Here is a 19,153-nt window from a genome sequence, read left to right as displayed (position 1 = left end):
TGTTAAAAAGGGTGGGGCTTAGCGCCGACCCCTGCGGGACCCCACATTGCACAGACAGGGATGGAGATAGGAATTTACCCAGCATCACCCTTTGCTCTCTATGGCCAAGGAAAGAGGTAAGGAGCCCCAGGGCCGCCCCCTGAACCCCAATCTCCCTCAGGCGAGATGTTAAAACCGAGGGAGAAAGGGTATCGAAGGCAGCCGTGAGGTCTAAAAGGATCAGGAGGGAGGTCTGTCCCCCATCCACGCGCGTGCAGATATTATAAACCCCTATGGTGAGGGCAGACTCAGTGCTGTGTTCCCTCCTGAAACACTGCTGGGAAAGATCCAAACAGCCCGAGCTCTCCACGAAGGCAGCCAGATGTTTATTTAGATGTGCTTCTAACATCTTCGCGGGAGCCGGGAGCAGTGAGATGGGGCGAAAGTTTTTTAATACCCCGGGGTCAAGAGAAGGTTTCTTGAGCAACGGTTGTACTACAGCATTTTTCCACTGCTGAGGAAAAATGCCCTCCCTCATCGCCCTATTCATGATGTCAACAAGAGGGGGTAGGAGGGGTTCTCTACACTGCTTGAGGATCTTAAGAGGGCAAACATCTAGCGGGGAACCGGATTTAGTTTTATTAAGAAGAATGTCTAAATCCTGTAATGAGAGGGGAGGAAAGGATTCCAGACCTCCGGACAGAGATATCTCTGCGGGAGCAGGGTCCGAAACAACGGTAGCCGGGGGCTCAGTGGTAGAAGATCTCTGCCACTCCAGAGCGATGTAGATGTCCGATATTTTAGACTGAAAAAAGGAAGCTATCCTATTGCAGAGCTCCTGAGATGCAGTTACAGGGTCGGGGGTCTGAAGAGATGTAAGAGAGTCCACTATCCTAAAGAGCTCTTTAGGAGAAGAAAGTGAGGTTGTGAGGGCCGTGAAGTATTCTTGTTTGGTCCTAATCACTTCCAACTTATAATTCTTTATCAGGATCTTGTGGGCTTCCTTATCTTTTTGGTCCCAGCTAGAATGCCATAAGCGCTCCTGTCTCCTTGCTTCCTGACTGAGGAGTCTTAAATGTTCTGAGAACCAGGGAGCTGAGGGTTTTTTCCTGGCTGAGTAGCATGATCGAATAGGAGCCAGTTCATCCAAAGCCTCCTTAATGGTCTTTTCATATTGTGAGACCGCCGACTGAACATCATTCTCCTGGAATGTGGACACACTAAGCGTACACGGATTAAAGGAATTTTCCGTGATGTTTTTAAAATTCCTACGTAATTCCGTCGTACTCGGAATTTTTCTAGAGGTGTCCTGGATCGAGTAGGCAAGATTGAAAGGAACGGCCAGATGATCTGACCATGACAGAAAGAAGGGATCAATTACTGTCAGCCTCTGATCATTAGAGAAAATCCCATCGAGCGTATGCCCCGCTCGGTGGGTGGGTCCTTTCACCAGTTGGGTGAGTCCACAAGCTGACATAACTTCCAGCAGGGAAAGAGTGTCATGAGCCTCCAACAGCTCTAGATGAAAATTAAAATCTCCCAGAATAGTAAGCGACCAAAATAGGGTTCAAGAACATGAAGCAGTTTCAGACCAAAGTCTGCTCTGGGACCGGGAGGTCGATAAACCAGTATCCCGTTGAATGCGGGATTAAAAGAGTCAGACAGGGAGAAATATAGCACTTGAAAAGCATCCTTGGGGTCAGAGACAGGTATGATGTGACAATGGAACCTATCTTTATACAAGATGGCCAGCCCGCCTCCTACACGGCGCATTCTATCCTGCCGTGCTAGGCAGTACCCTTCAGGGACCGCTTCGACAAGGTCGGGACCTGAGGAGTCTTTAGCCCACGTTTCAGTGACAAAGACCCATGAGGGTTTCCTCTCCATTCCACTCCTTCATTGTTCTTTAAAAATCCTAACTTAGCCATCCCTAACATAGGGGGTGGATTACGTATCAGCAAGATTATTGCCCTTTTGCAGGGTGCAATCCTGGAAAAACAGCGTTGCTCTCTGCAAAAGGGCAATAACATTGCTATCTCTAGAATTTTTATCGCCCTGGAGTAATGCGTTGCTATTTACATGCTACTAGGGCGATAAATACCAGAGATAGCCTGTGATAATATAATTATCACTGGCTGCCCCTAAGTTACTTACCTTCAGTACCGATATTCCTGGTGAGTACTGTCTACTTGTCGAATCCTTACTGACCCGCTTGCGTCCCCTCTCTTGAGTGGTCTCAGACATCCTCATAACAAGATCTCACGTTAGATTGTTGTGTAACGTTTGGTTCGAGGCATGTGGGCTGCTGAATTCATATCTGTGCATAGATCGCCGCCTAGTGTTGGGTCCGGATGATTGCACATTGTTGTCCTAGAAGAGTCTTCGAAGTATCACGAGATAGGTGGCTCCTCCCCTGGACTACAGTGTGCAAGGGCATCCTCTCCATCCTCAGATTGTTTTTCTCCTCCATTGGGTTCGGGTGTACTTTCCTTTACTTGAAGTTCGGAATCGAAAAAAACTTATTTAAAAGGCCAAAAGGCATTCGGACTCGTCGGTATTGTTTCGATCGGTGCCAACAGCTTTATCTACAGTTCATTCAACTCAGGACGTCGGATCGGGCCGCAGGTCTTCTCGACGCCAAGAAGATTGGTCGTCGATGGAACGAAGTCCATTCAAAAGATGCCCTCTTTGTAATTCTAGATACCCACATAGAGATAAACACCCTGTATGTAACAAGTGTTTATCTCCAGAACATAATGAAACAGACTGCCTAGCCTGTGCACAATTTCGATCCAAAAAGACACTTCGGGTTCGACGAGCCGCAAGGCAAATCATGCAGAAACCAGCGCCGGAGACCGAAAATATCTTCGACGATGAACAAGATCTCATCGAGGCCGAAGATTCAGATCAACAGTCGGATCAAGATTCAGACCATGACTCCAACTACTATGTCGACGACGACGAAGACATCGTCGAGGTAGGAGACGGCGAGCAAGTAATCGGGGGCGTCAAAGACGACTCCAGTGATGAAACGGGGCCAACTACATCGGGGCCAACCATGAGTACAACAGCCCAAACATACACTTCTGTGGTACCACAGGCTCGAGTCGAGGCATCGCCAGAAGGCCTTAGCCAAGATCTTGAAACACATTCTATAGCCCCGCGATACAGCTCGGCTAAGAATATTACGAAAGAGCCATCTAATCAACATAACCCAAAGTTGTTGATATCGAAACCAAAAGTGATGGAACCAAAAACAAAATTGAAACTTATCGACAACACAGTCTTCGGACCTAACTACGTCGATCCATCTGAATCGGTCCCAAAGAAAATCGTCGACAATACGGTCTTCGGACCTAACTATGTCGATCCATCGGATTCAAACACAAGGGTCGTCGAGCTAAAGGCTGCCACACCTACATCCACTCCAAAACAAAAGGACGTCGAACCGAAAAAATCGGCGTCGACAGTCGACAACACAAAAAAGGGACTCAATCCGAAGAAGGTTGTCGAACCAAAGCAGAGAGTCGACAAACCAATGGATGTGCAACAAAAACATATCGAGCCGAAGAAAATCGACCCGAAAAAGAGCATCGAGCCGAGACAGCAAAGCATCGTTCCAAAAACACCGTCATAAGGGGACTATCGACTCCACAAAAAATGTTGAAACTATAAAAACATTGGCTCCAAAGAAGCTGGCACAACCTAAAAAGACTGTTGAAACACAGGAAACTCTTGGACCGATCAAATTTGGTCTACCAATTTCCTCTAAAACTAAGGCAGTCGACCCGAAAACCGGTATCGAGCCGAAACAAAGTAAACCAAAGACATTGGCAAAACAAACAAGAACTACTGAGCAGGAGATCTTATATCAAGACCCCTCAACAGAAGAACAGTCAAAACTTTACATTGACCCTAATTCTGGCAAAGTCACTCTCTACAAAAGAAAACTGAGACCAGAAACTGAAAAAGAGACTTATGTCTTCCCACTCAAAAAGAAAAGGGACTGTGCAACCTCACCTATTCTATTTGAGCCTATAAAACAAACTATACCACACACATACTCATATACACCCACACACTCAGATGAAGAGGTGGATTATGAGGATAATGAGGAATACAATTACACAGTTGACCCTGACCAAGACAGTCAAGCTCAACCATGGGCAGACCCAGTACATCCCAGTGATTCTCAGCCCATTCCAGATGTGCCTGCTAAGGCTTCCCCCACAGAGGATACAGCTGCTTTTAATGCACTTATAGATAGGGCAGCCCTCCATCACAATGTTGAGATGCATGCAGACCCCATTGAGGAGGATTTCCTCTTTGACACTTTTGCCACATCAGAAAGATCTATCAAAACACTACCTATGTTAAAAGGGGTACTTAAACATGCAGGTGACATATTTAAGGAAACAACTAGGGCAAGGGTCATTAACCCCAGAATAGAGAGGAAGTACAGGCCAGCACCAGTAGACCCCACATGCATTAAGGGACAACTGCCTTTGGATCCCTTAGTGGTATCCAATGCACGTAAACGTGCAAACTCACAAACAACTGGAGAAGCTCCACCTCCTGACAAAGAATCAGAGATCTTGGAGGCCTCAGGAAAGAGGGTAGCTGCTCAAGCAGCTAATATATGGCGAATATCTAATACGCAAGCCCTGTTGGCTAGGTACCACAGGGCACACTATGACACCCTAGAGACACTTCTCCAACATTTACCTGAACCTTACAAGGAACTGGCTGAAGACCTAGTACAGGAGGGAAAGCTAATAACTAACGCCTCCATTAAATGTGCCCTAGACGTGGCAGACACAGCGGCCAGATCAATTAACACCAGTGTCATGCTCAGGAGACATGCGTGGCTTCGCATCTCAGGTTTCAAAAATGAAGTCCAGTCTACTTTATTAAATCAGCCAGTAAATCCTGACTATTTGTTTGGTCCAGCTGTAGACACAATCCTGGACAAAATGAAAAAGGACACTTGAAACAGCTAAGTCTATGGGAGCCTTGCAATCCCAACAGCATAGAGGCTCCTTTCGTCGCTCCAATTACAGATGTGCTGCAAGAGGTAGCTCATCACAGCAGACCTCAATCTACAAAGCAAATGCGCAAACCACTTACAATAAAAACAATAGAGGTGGATACCGCGGCAATAACAACAAAGGCAGAGGACGAGGGAATAATACCACCAGATCCTCTTAGTGATACCCCCAGACCATACTACACCAGTCGGGGGACGATTACAGCAGTTCCTACCAGTCTGGCAAAACATCACTACAGACAAGTGGGTAAGGCAAATTATCCAGGATGGCTATTGCCTAGAGCTAACTTCCACACCACCCAACATACCACCAAGACACCGTCCTATGTCTGCAGAACACCTAAACTTATTGCAGCAAGAAGTCATCAGCATGCTGCAAAAAGGGGCCATAGAACTAGTACCATTAGAACATCAGGGTACAGGGGTATACTCACTGTACTTCCTCATCCCCAAAAAGGACGGGTATCTCAGACCCATATTGGACCTCAGGCTCCTAAATCAATACATGTTATCAGAGCATTTCCATTTGCTGACTCTACAACAAGTCTTACCACTGCTGCAACAAGGAGACTTACTCGCAACTTTGGACCTCAAAGATGCATACTTCGATATCCCAATACATCCTGCTCACAGGAAGGATCTACGGATCACAATAAAAAATCAACATTACCAATTCAAAGTCCTTCCATTTGGTGTAACAACAGCCCCAAGGGTGTTCACAAAATGCCTAGCGACAGTAGCTGCACATTTGAGAAGACAACATATTCACGTCTATCCGTACCTGGACGACTGCCTAATACAAGCAAAGTCGGCCCAGCAATGTGCCAGCCACATGTCCCAAACCATTCACCTCCTGCACAGTCTAGGCTTCACGTTGAACTACCCAAAATCTCATCTCCAGACGTCCCATGTCCAGCAGTACCTGGGCGCAACAATAAATACTCTGGAGTCAAAAGCATACCCAAACGCTGCAAGGATACACAGTATGCAACTGCTCATCCAAAAGTTCAAGCCCCAACACTCGCTCTCTGCCCGAGTGTATATGCAACTCATAGGCATGATGGCTTCGTGCATCTTCATAGTCCCTCACGCAAGGCTGCACATGCGTCCACTACAACAGTGCTTAGCACAGCAGTGGAACCAGGCTCAAGGACAATTAAAAGACCTAGTGTTGGTGACCAGACGTGCATACAACTCTCTGCATTGGTGGAATCCACAAAACCTTTGCAAGGGATGACTGTTCCAGGAGCCTGTACCACAGATAGTGTTGACAACAGACGCATCCCTGAAAGGATGGGAAACCCATGTCCTTCAGTTCACAGTGCAGGGCCTATGGACGACACAACAAAAGAAAATGCACATCAACTTGTTAGAGATGATGGCAATTTTCTTGTCAATGAAAGCGTTCAAAGTACATTTATGCAACAAAACTGTGTTGAACCGGACGGACAACATGACAGCAATGTACTACATACAGAAACAGGGAGGAACACACTCTCCGCAGCTATCAAATATAGCCCAAAGCATGTAGAAGTGGGCCATTCAAAGAAACATTTTTCTCATGGCACAACACCTCCCAGGGAAAAACAACCAAGTAGCGGATCTGCTCAGCAGACACAGCCAACAAATGCACGAGTGGGAGATTCATCCCACAGTGCTGCAACCGTACTTCCAACAGTGGGGTCAACCAGAGATAGACCTGTTCGCCACAAAAGAAAACGCAAAATGCCAGTACTTTGCCGCCAGGTTTCCACATCCGCAGTTGCAGGGTAATGCGATATGGATGAACTGGTCAGGTAAATTTGCGTACGCTTTTCCCCCAGCACCGTTAATACCGCTAGTGGCACGCAAACTACGCCAACACTAATCCTGGTTGCTCCAACATGGGCGAGGCAACCATGGTACACAACTTTTGTAGAACTTTCCGTGGTGCCTCAAGACTACGGCTAACACCCACTCTTCTCACTCAGAGCCGTGGAGATATACAGCACCCAGATCCGCAACAACTGAACTTTGCAATCTGGCTCCTGAAATCTTAGAGTTTGGGTACCTAAACTCACCTCCAGACTGTATGAACTTTATCAAGGAGGCAAGAAAACCTACTACAAGAGCTTGTTACACAGCTAAGTGGAAGCGTTTTGTCATTTACTGTAATAACAATAACATAAACCCACTAGATGCTTCAACGCAAAATATCATTTGTTACCTTTTGCACCTACAACTTTGCAATCTAGCTTATTCCTCTATAAGAATCCACTTAGCTGCCATTGCAGCTTATCTTCAAAACAGGCAGCATTTTTCGCTGTTTAGAGTGCCTGCAATTAAAGCATTCATGGAGGGACTCAAACGAATAATCCCCCCAAAACACCCAGCTTCACCTGTCTGGAACCTAAACGTCGTTTTAACCAGACTGATGGGACCACCATTTGAACCTTTGCATTCATGTGAATTACAGTTCCTAACATGGAAGGTGGCTTTTCTTGTAGCGATTACTTCGCTTTGAAGAGTTAGTGAGTTGCAAGCTCTAACTACTCAAGAGCCATTCATCCAAATACATGCAAATAGGGTAGTTCTTTGAACAAACCCTAAATTTATGCCAAAAGTGGTATCCCATTTTCATATAAATCAAACAATAGAACTGCCAGTGTTCTTTCCAAATCCACAGTCAGTACCTGAAAGGGCTCTACACACACTAGATGTCAAGAGAGCTCTTCTATACTACATTGATAGAACTAAGGATTTTAGGAAAACTAAACAGTTGTTTGTTGCCTTTTCACCACAACACAAATGCAACCCCATCTCAAAATCTGGATTAGCCAGATGGATAGTTAGTGCATTCAAATATGTTATCTTAAAGCAAAACGCACTTTAACAGTTCCCCCAAGAGCGCATTCCACACGCAAACTAGGGGCATCCATGGCTTTCCTGGGAAACATTCCCATAGAGGAAATATGTAGAGCAGCCACGTGGACTACCATACATACTTTCACAAAACACTATTGTGTAGATGTACATTCCAAACAGCAAGCTGCTGTAGGACAGGCTGTTCTAAAAACTCTATTTCAGACTGCTGCAGCTGGCACGGGCAACCGCCGCTAGGGGAGACACTGCTATACATTCTATGCACAGATATGAATTCAGCAGCCCACATGCCTCGAACGGAATATGCTACTTACCAGTATGCATCTGTTCTTGGCATGTAGGGCTGCTGACATTTATATCATCCGCCCTCCCGCCCGGTGCCTGACGCAGCTGTAGCTTTCTTGCATGGACATCTCTTACTGTACCACACTCCATCTCTGCCACAATGGCGAAAAACAATCTGAGAATGGAGAGGATGCCCATGCGCACTGAAGTCCAGGGGAGGAGCCACCTATCTCGTGATACTTCGAAGACTCTTCCAGGACAACAATGTGCAATCATCCGGACCCAACACTCGGCGGCGATCTATGCACAGATATGAATGTCAGCATGAATGTCAGCAGCCCTACATGCCAAGAACATGCCAAGAACAGATGCATACTGGTAAGTAGCATATTCCTTACGGACGCCGGGGCACTGGAGTGCCGCTATATGGCTGTAATGAGGTCACACATCGGCTGGTCCAGAGAGAGAGCAGAATGCCAGCGGGATAGAGCTGTTGCAATGTGTTCCACATCCAGTGTGGTCAGGTATGTTCTAAAGGAGGGAAACCTGCAGGTAGTCTGAGTATCCACCGGAAAGAGCATTACCAACGGTAAGTACCTTCTCATTGGTCCCTCTTCAGGGTGTTTTTCGAGTGCTGTTGTACCTCTGGTGAAGTGATGTTCTACCTCTGAAGTACTGTTGTACCTGTGGTGAAGTGCTGTTCTACCTGTGGTGAAGTGTTGTTGTACCTCTGGTGAAGTGCTGTTGTACCTCTGGTGAAGTGCTGTTCTACCTCTGGTGAAGTGCTGTTCTACCTCTGGTGAAGTGCTGTTCTACCTCTGGTGAAGTACTGTTCTACCTCTGGTGAAGTGCTGTTTTCTATCCTGCAGGGGCTGATAGGATTCGTTGGGGCTGTGGGTGAACCCGGAGTTGTGGGGGAGAAGGTGAGTCATTTCCTGAAGTATTGGGGGGACGCCTCAATTCTGCCTTGTGCTCGAGTGGACACGCCCCAGGCAAAGGCACCGCCCACACCGGCCACCTATGGGGCCGCGAACCCTGTGTGGCAAAGCCGCCCATACCATGCCATCCACCCCATGGCAAACACAGCATATGAGCACGCCACCACCTGAAACAACAAACATATAAAGCACACACACACACAATGTACCACTCTCACGCCCACTCCTTGAGACACAACATACAGTCAGCTATTTTCATTAACCTTCTCTCTCCCACTCATTCTCACTATCCTACTCTCTCTCCCACTCATTCTCACTATCCTACTCTCTCTCCCACTCATTCTCACTATCCTGCTCTCTCGCACACTCATTCTCACTATCCTGCTCTCTCTCACACTCATTCTCACTATCCTACTCTCTCGCACACTCATTCTCACTATTCTGTTCTCTCTCGCACACTCATTCTCACTATCCTGCTCTCTCGCACACTCATTTTCACTATCCTTCTCTCTCTCACACTATCCTGCTCTCTCTCACACTCACTCACTATCCTGCTCTCTCTCCCACCCATTCTCACTATCCTGCTCTCTCTCGCACACTTATTCTCACTATCCTGCTCTCTCTCCCACTCATTCTCAATGTCCTGCTCTCTCTCCCACTCATTCTCACTATTCCGCTCTCTCTCGCACACTCATTCTCACTATCCTGCTCTCTCTCACACTCATTCTCAATGTCCTGCTCTCTCTCCCACTCATTCTCACTATTCCGCTCTCTCTCGCACACTCATTCTCACTATCCTGCTCTCTCTCACACTCACTCACTATCCTGCTCTCTCTCCCACTCATTCTCACTATCCTGCTCTCTCTCGCACACTCATTCTCACTATCCTGCTCTCTCTCACATTCATTCTCAATGTCCTGCTCTCTCTCCCACTCATTCTCACTATTCCGCTCTCTCTCGCACACTCATTCTCACTATCCTGCTCTCTCTCTCTCACACTCCCTCACTATCCTGCTCTCTCTCACACTCACTCACTATCCTGCTCTCTCTCCCACTCATTCTTACTATTCTGCTCTCTCTCACACACTCATTCTCACAATCCTGCTCTCTCTCCCACTCATTCTTACTATTCTGCTCTCTCTCACACACTCATTCTCACTATCCTGCTCTCTCTCCCACTCATTCTTACTATTCTGCTCTCTCTCACACACTCACTCACTATCTTACTCTCTCTCCCACTCATTCTCACTATCCTACTCTCTCTCCCACTCATTCTCACTATCCTGCTCATTCTCACTATCCTGCTCTCTATCGCACACTCATTCTCACTAACCTGCTGTCTCTCGCACACTCATTCTCACTATCCCACAACATTTAAACACAACCCCAAAGCATCACTACAGCATCCTGCCAACCCACATCATCTAAGCACTAACCATAACAACTCTAAGCACTAACCACAACACATCTAAGCACTAACCACAACACATCTAAGCACTAACCACAACACCTCTAAGCACTAACCACAACACATCTAAGCATTAACCACAACACATCTAAGCACTAACCACAATACCTTTCAGCACTAACCACAACACCTCTAAGCTCCAACCATAACACCTCTAACCACTAACCACAACACATCTAATCACTTACCACAACACCTCTGAGCACTAACCACAACACATCTAAGCACTAACCACAACACCTTTAAGCACTAACCACAATACCTCTAAGCACTAACCACAACATATCTAAGCACTAACCACAACACCTTTAAGCACTAACCACAACACCTTTAAGCACTAACCACAACACCTCTAAGCACTAACCACAACACATCTAAACACGCTAAACCTGTGGGACTTAACCCTTTGCCTTCAGGGGACCACAGTGAAAGACTAATGGACACAGGGGACCCCACCTAAGCAATTTCTATGATTGAACCTCAAAACAATACATAACTACAGAAACAACTATACATTCAACAAATGCATAAACTGTACAATATTTTGTTCAACACACAAAAGGTAAATTATAATCAACATTGTAATGGGAAGGTTGTAGTCTTCAAAGATTTGGATTTATTTCCTTGTCTTTTTTCATCCTAATGTATGCTCTCTTTTTGTTGATGTATACCAGTTCTTTGATTGAGGTCACCCGTTGTCCATGCAGTTGGACTTGAGCTGCTCCCACAAATCAAGCCAAGGAGACCAACGAGCTGTTCGCTTTGAATCTCAAATCCCTTCACATTTATAGAACCTTTAAACATTTTCAATTTGACTTTTATCTTTTTTTCTATTCATATACTATAATAATCTACTAATATTTCATTTTTTAACCAGTCTTGGACTCCCCGAGTAGGTGTCACGGATCCCAGGGGTCGCCGGATCCCCCACACATTGCAGCTCAGAACACTTCTTGCCCCACCTTTTAAACAAACAGCTAATACTGAGCACCCTATACATCTAAGCACCAACCCCATAGCACCGACCCCATACATCTAAGCACCGACCCCATACATCTAAGTACCAACCCCATACAGCCAAGCACCAACACCTTAGCATCGACCCCATACATCTAAGTACCACCCCATATATCTAAGCACCAACCCCATAGCACCGACCCATACATCTAAGCACCACCCCATACATCTAAGCACCACCCTATACATCTAAGCACCGACCCCATACATCTAAGCACCAACCCCATAGCACCAACCCCATACATCTAAGCACCAACCCCATAGCACCGACCCCATACATCTAAGCACTGACCCCATACATTTAAGCACCACCCCCATACATCTAAGCACCGACCCCATACATCTAAGCACCAACCCCATAGCACTGACCCCATACATCTAAGCATCGGCCCCATACATTTAAGCACCAACCCTATACATCTAAGCACCGACCCCATACATCTAAACACCTACCCCATAGCACCACCCCATACATCTCAGCACCGACCCTATACATCTAAGCACCGACCCCACACATCTAAGTACCAACCCCATACATCTAAGCACCAACCCCATACATCTAAGCACCGACCCCATAGCACCGACCCTAGACATCTAAGCACCGACCTCATAGCACCGACCCCATACATCTAAGCACCAACCCCATACATCTAAGCACCACCCCATACATCTAAACACTGACCCCATAGCACCACCACCATAAATCTAAACAACGACCCCATACATCTAAGCACCAACCCAATACATCTAAACACTGACCCCATAGCACCACCCCCATACATCTAAACACCGACCCCATACATCTAATCACCGACCCCATACATCTAAGCACCGACCCCATAGCTCCGACCCCATACATCTAAACACCAACGCCATACATCTAAGCACTGACCTCATACATCTAAGCACCAACCCCATACATCTAAGCACCACCCCATACATCTAAGCACCAACCCCATAGCACCACCCCATACATTTAAGCACCAACCCGTAGCACCACCCCATACATCTAAGCACCTACCCCACAGATCTAAGCACCAACCCCATACATCTAAGCACCACTCCATAGCTCCACCCCATCCATCTAAGCACCGACCCCACAGATCTAAGCACCAACCCCATACATCTAAGCACCAACCCCTTAGCACCGACCCCATACATCTAAGCACCAACCCCATAGCACCACCCTATACATGTAAATGTTATGTAATGTAAATTGATACTTGTATAGCGCACTACTCACCCGCAAGGGTCTAAAGGCGCTTGTACGAATACCGCTGTGGAACCCATCCTGGCTTTCCCTGTGAGGCGTCCACTCCTGGGCACCCCCAAGGTGGAGGCCAGGCATCCTTAGCGTTGTGGGGGACGTTGTGGAGATTAAGCAAGCTATTGCCCAGAGTTGCAGAGTGGGACTCCATGATTGGAATAGGCACTGAGGCGAGAATTATCAGGTCCGTGGAATTTTGAGCCCAAGACCCGCCGAGGTAGGGAATTGAACCCTGGTCCCGGGCTAGACCTCTGCATCAGGGTCTGCCGCTCTAATCATTGAGCCACACTTCTCCACATCTAAGCGCTGACCCCATAGCACCAACCCCATACATCTAAGCACCGACCCCATACATCTAAGCACTGACCCCATACCACCGACCCCATACATTTAAGCACTGACCCTATAGCACCAACCCCATACATCTAAGCACCACCCCCATACATCTAAGCACCGACCCATACATCTAAGCACCGACCGCATACATCTAAGCACCGACCCCATACATCTAAACACCAACGCCATACATCTAAGCACTGACCTCATACATCTAAGCACCAACCCCATACATCTAAGCACCACCCCATACATTTAAGCACCAACCCCATAGCACCACCCCATACATTTAAGCACCAACCCATAGCACCACCCCATACATCTAAGCACCTACCCTACAGATCTAAGCACCAACCCCATACATCTAAGCACCTCCCCTTAGCTCCACCCCATCCATCTAAGCACCGACCCCACAGATCTAAGCACCAACCCCATACATCTAAGCACCAACCTCTTAGCACCGACCCCATACATCTAAGCACCAACCCCATCGCACCACCCTATACATCTAAGCACCGACCCCATAGCTCCACCCCATCCATCTAAGCACCGACCCCACAGATCTAAGCACCAACCCCATACATCTAAGCACCAACCCCTTAGCACTGACCCCATACATCTAAGCACCAACCCCATAGCACCACCCGATACATCTAAGCACCGACCCCCATACATCTAAGCACCAACCCCTTACATCTATGCACCGACCCCATACATCTAAGCACCGACCCCATACATCTAAGCACTGACCCCATAGCACCACCCCCTTACATCTAAGCACCGACCCCATACATCTAAGCACCGACCCCATACATCTAAACACCGACCCCATAGCACAACCCCCATACATCTAAGCACTGACCCCATACATCTAAGCACCGACCCCAAACATCTAAGCACTGACTATGTACATCTAAGCACCGACCTCATAGCGCCGACTGCATACATCTAAGCACCGACCCCATACATCTAAGCACCGACCCCATAGCACCGACCTCATACATCTAAGCACCGACCCCATAGTACCACCCCATACATCTAAGCACCGACCCCACAGATCAAAGCACCAACCACATACATCTAAGCACCAACCCCATAGCACCGACCTATACATCTAAGCACCGACCCCATTGATCTAAGCACCAACCCCATAGCACCACTCCATACATCTAAGCACCGACCCCATACATCTAAGCACCAACCCCATACATCTAAGCACCGACCCCATACTTCTAAGCACTGACCCCATAGCACCACCTCCATACATCTAAGCACTGATCCCATCGCACCACCCCCATACATCTAACCACTGACCCCATAGCACCAACCCCATACATCTAAGCACCGACCCAATACATGTAAATATTATGTAATGTAAATTGATACTATTATGCCTATCCTTACACCTTGTGCCTTAGAATTTACCGTATGTACTCGCTCTATTGCTCACTCTTATTTCCTGGGTAGGCTGCCTGACTACTATTGCCACTTTGGTAATCTATAACTTATTACTGTGTAACCTACTGTATGCAACTGTTTTGGCACAATTGCTTTTCCGCACATTTGTACCACTATAGTGCACTAGTGCACTCTCCCATACCCACCTAACCACTACCACTATAGTGCACTAGTGCACTCTCCCATACCCACCTAACCCTTCAACGCAACATGGACTCTATCGGCAAACACACATACAAAATCAACTACCCACCATCACTCACCAAAAAAGCCGCCAAACGCTTTAAACACAACTTCCTTAGGTCACACCCGGAAACGCCCTTTGCTGACACCTACTTCTCACCGGTCAATGGATCCCTGAACACTGATATCATCTTCCACACCACACGCAGAGCACAATGGAGAAACGCGTTCTTCACCCTACTCACAGTATCCTCCACCAGAAAATCCGCTCACAGTCTAACTCTCTCCATCACACCATCCCAAGTCTTTCTAGGCAGAGCCACCATCACTATTTACAATAACGGGATTGTCCTATCACAATCGACAGACAGGAACCTGGAACTACTAGACAACATGTTCCCCACTTTCAAAGAACACCTCTCCAACTCACGGACAAACACTCACATCTCCCTTAGTCACGCCAATCATGACCTCACAGCTACATACGCTTCAATCAGGGACATACCTACCACCCCTGACCTCCCATCCCCTACTCACAACCCCACTATCGCAATTCAGCACTCACTCACAGACACGGATCGCTCCCCCTCTTACACCGCTCTCTCCCCCGCCCCTTCTACCAACTCGCGGACCTCCACACATACCTTCAACTCTCCCATCACACATACAGCGGGCACTCTCACCCCGCTCGCCGCTGACAGCACAGCTCCCACCTATAACACACCTAACGTAGTCCAGCACCAGAATAACACGCATTCCACACATACCTTCAACTCTCCTATCACACATACAGCGGGCATTAACACCCCGCTCGCCGCTGACAGCACAGCTCCCACCCATAACACACCTAACGTAGTTCTCCACCAGAATAACACGCACTCTGACAATTCCTCCCATTTATCCCCCCCCATTCTCAGTCCTCATTACCCTCCAACCAACTTCGCAGAGCACACCCACTCTCTTAATTTAACTCCCCTCCCCCTCAACAGGACCATCTCCAACCCCACTTCCCCTCCTACTCTCAGCCCCCATTACCCTCCCTACACCCCCACCACGGCTATCAGTCTCCCTGCCTACACCCTGACCCCCCCGCCTACCACCAATGCCCTCACCCATAACACCATCCTCCTCCCTACCTCATCCACACCCCTACCGCCCAAAACCTCTTGCCCACCTAACTCCATCCCTCACACCAACACAACGCAGACCTGCTCTAACACCAGCCCTCTCTCCCACATTCACACGAATTCCCTGGTCAGCCATTCACCCTTGACGATCACCCCCACCCCCATCACCTGCCCTTCGATGGAATACATCACGGCCACCCTCACTCAGATCAAAGAAGAGATACACGCCATCAAAGAACTACTCTCCACACACCCCATACACCCCCCACCCACCTCCATCTCCCCTCCCAACTTGTCACCTACTCCGCCGGCTGACTCCCACCCTAATCACGCCCCACGCCAGGAGGCAATCCCGGATCATAGGCACAGCAACTGCCCTCGTCCCCCGCATCGCCCCCGCAACCCCTCACACATCATCACATCCCCGCCCAACTTGTCCCCCACCCCTCCGACTAACTCTCGCGCTCAGCTACCCCACCCCAATCCGACCTCAATCCCAGTTCTTAATCGCAACAACCGCCCTCGCCGCACCCACAATTCTTCTGACCTCGACACACCCACCCCCGCGACCAACTCTCGCGATCAGCTATCCCACCCCAATCCGACCTCAATCCCAGTTCTTAATCGCAACAACCGCCCTCGCCGCACCCACAATTCCTCTTCTGACCTCGACACACTCCCCCTTCTCCGCTCCTATGACCCAGCCCCCGAACTTCACTCAACCACACCACACCGCAACATTCCCACGATACACCCAAATCCCCTTAGACCACCCACACTAAACAGCAGATCCTCTATCCCCAATAACCTTAGAAAAATCCCTCTCTCCCTAGAACCATCTAACACCCTCTACACACCCCGTCTCAAATGCACTCTTCTCAACTGCAGATCGGCCACGAAACATTCCGCCTCCATTGCTGAACTACTCTTATCGCAGGACCTTGACCTAATCATCCTGACTGAAACGTGGCTAACTGAATCTTCAACACCCATAATGGACATTCTGGTTCCTCCCAACTATCACATTATCAGGCTCGACAGAAAAGGCCAAATAGGTGGTGGAATCGCATGCATCTACAGGGACAACCTCTCTGTTCAGAAAGTCAATTCCACATCCCTACCATCCCCAACATCCTGGGAATACATCTGCCTCGACATCATTAGTGAGGGCAAACCGATATGCTCTCTTCACAGCATTTACCACCCACCCAGGGACAATCTCACCTTTTCCCAACAAATCATGGATATGATCTCAACCAATTCCGGACGGCAGCTCACCCAAATATACCTTGGTGACTTCAACCTTCACTGGAATGACTGCAACGACGCAGTGGTAAATAGTCTTAAAAATTTCCTTGTTGCCCTTAACCTCACCCAAATATGCAACAGCCCAACCCACAAGAAAGGCTCTACCCTCGACCTGATCATCTCCAAAGAGGAGTCTATCCAACTCGAATCCATCCAACCCTGTGACTGGTCAGATCATTATATTATCACATTCTTTATCAATGAAAAAGTCAAAATCATCCCGGCTCAACTCTCCAAGCCCAAAGTCTGGAAAAGAGACTTGAAAAAACTCAAACCAGGCTCTTTGCCCCCTAACAGTTGCAATCTCCTACTCCCACCTACAGGCGCCACGGACGTCCAAATTCTGACTGACCACTATATCAACGCTATGACCTCTATAATTAATGAGGTCGCACCTATGCAGCTAAAAAGAGTCTCTACTAAAATCTCCAAACCATGGTACGACGGGAGTCTCAACGAGGACAGACGAGACTTGCGAATGGCAGAACGGACCTGGAGATCAGCCCCCTCCGCAATGCACCTAAAAGATCTGAAGAAAAAGAGAAACGCCTACTTCAGGAAAATAAAACGCTCAAAATCGGACTTCTTCAGCCTCCAACTCGACCAAGCAAAAAGCCGCCCGAGAAAACTGTTTGAGCTAATCAAGTCACAATCAAAGGAGCAACCACAACCACTAAACACTGGGCGTGAGGCACCCTCCTGTGAAGACTTCGCTGCTTTCTTCATCCAAAAAACCGACAAAATAAAAAGCGATCTCCTTATTGACGCAAGCCTCTACTCCAAACCCCAATGCCTAGCACCCACTGAACCAAAAAACAATGCTACATGGTCAACCTTCGGCATATACTCGGAAAAAGAAATTGGCAAACTGCTCAGCACCCTGAAACCATCCAATCACCTCACGGACCCCCTCCCTGCCTCCGCAGTAAAAGACTTTACCCCTTTTCTTCTCCCTCTCTGGACTAAAATTATCAACAGCTCTCTCCAACAAGGCATCATACCCGACTCCCTCAAAGTTGGCCAGGTCACACCTCTGCTAAAGAAACCTACAGCCGACCCCTCGGATCTCAACAATTACCGTCCCATCACCAATATCCCCACTCTCGCCAAACTGCTGGAAAAATGCGCACAACTACAATTGTCTAAACACATTGAGCAATTCGATCTCCTCAACCCTCACCAGTCAGGCTTCCGAGCAGGACACAGCACAGAAACTGCTATGACTCACATAATTGACGACGCACTTCAAATGCTAGACCAAAACGACACCTGCCTCCTCATCCTTCTTGATCTCTCCTCAGCATTCGACACCGTTAAACATGAGAATCTACTAGAACTACTAAACACAAGAATGGGCTTATCTGGAACTGTCCTCAAGTGGTTCACTTCCTAGCTTCACAACAGGTCGCAAAAATTTAAGAGCAACAACCTGATGTCCTCGCCAATACCTGTAACGCTAGGCGTCCCCCAAGGATCTTCTCTATCCCCAACTTTGTTCAACCTAGTCATGGAACCTCTCACCACCTTGCTACAAGCATCCAATGTACACTTTCACATGTACGCTGATGACACCCAACTTTACCTCAAGCTACAATCACCCAATGACATCCTGCTCCTGAACTCAACGATCAGTTGCACCCAATCCTGGCTTGCCGATAATCACCTCAAACTCAATGCCCTGAAAACAGAGTTCCTTCTGATCTCACCTCCAGCGAAGATATCCACCACTCAACATTGGCTTAAACTCCTAACCGCACTTAATGTCCAACCCACCATCGTGGATTCAGCAAAATCTTTAGGCATAACACTCGACACTAATCTGAACATGCAGCAACATATCAGCAAGGCAACAAAGGGAGCGAACTTCCAGATCAATAC

The 19,153-nt window shown here is 47.8% G+C and overlaps 1 protein-coding gene across 1 annotated transcript in view; it reads left to right on the top strand.

The window, feature by feature from the left end:
* The window catches only part of COL27A1 (collagen type XXVII alpha 1 chain), a 1,047,548-nt gene that overhangs the window by 561,469 nt on the left and 466,926 nt on the right, over window positions 1-19,153 (top strand). The window contains exon 21 of the mRNA XM_086924958.1: window positions 9,043-9,096. Within this exon, the coding sequence (XP_086781084.1) occupies window positions 9,043-9,096 (54 nt within the window). The remainder of the gene's footprint in view (window positions 1-9,042; window positions 9,097-19,153) is intronic.

This window comes from Lissotriton vulgaris, chromosome 5 (genome assembly GCF_964263255.1).
Source record: "Lissotriton vulgaris chromosome 5, aLisVul1.2, whole genome shotgun sequence".
In the NCBI taxonomy this organism is placed as follows: domain Eukaryota; kingdom Metazoa; phylum Chordata; class Amphibia; order Caudata; family Salamandridae; genus Lissotriton; species Lissotriton vulgaris.
This window is presented reverse-complemented; position numbering and strand designations above follow the sequence as displayed.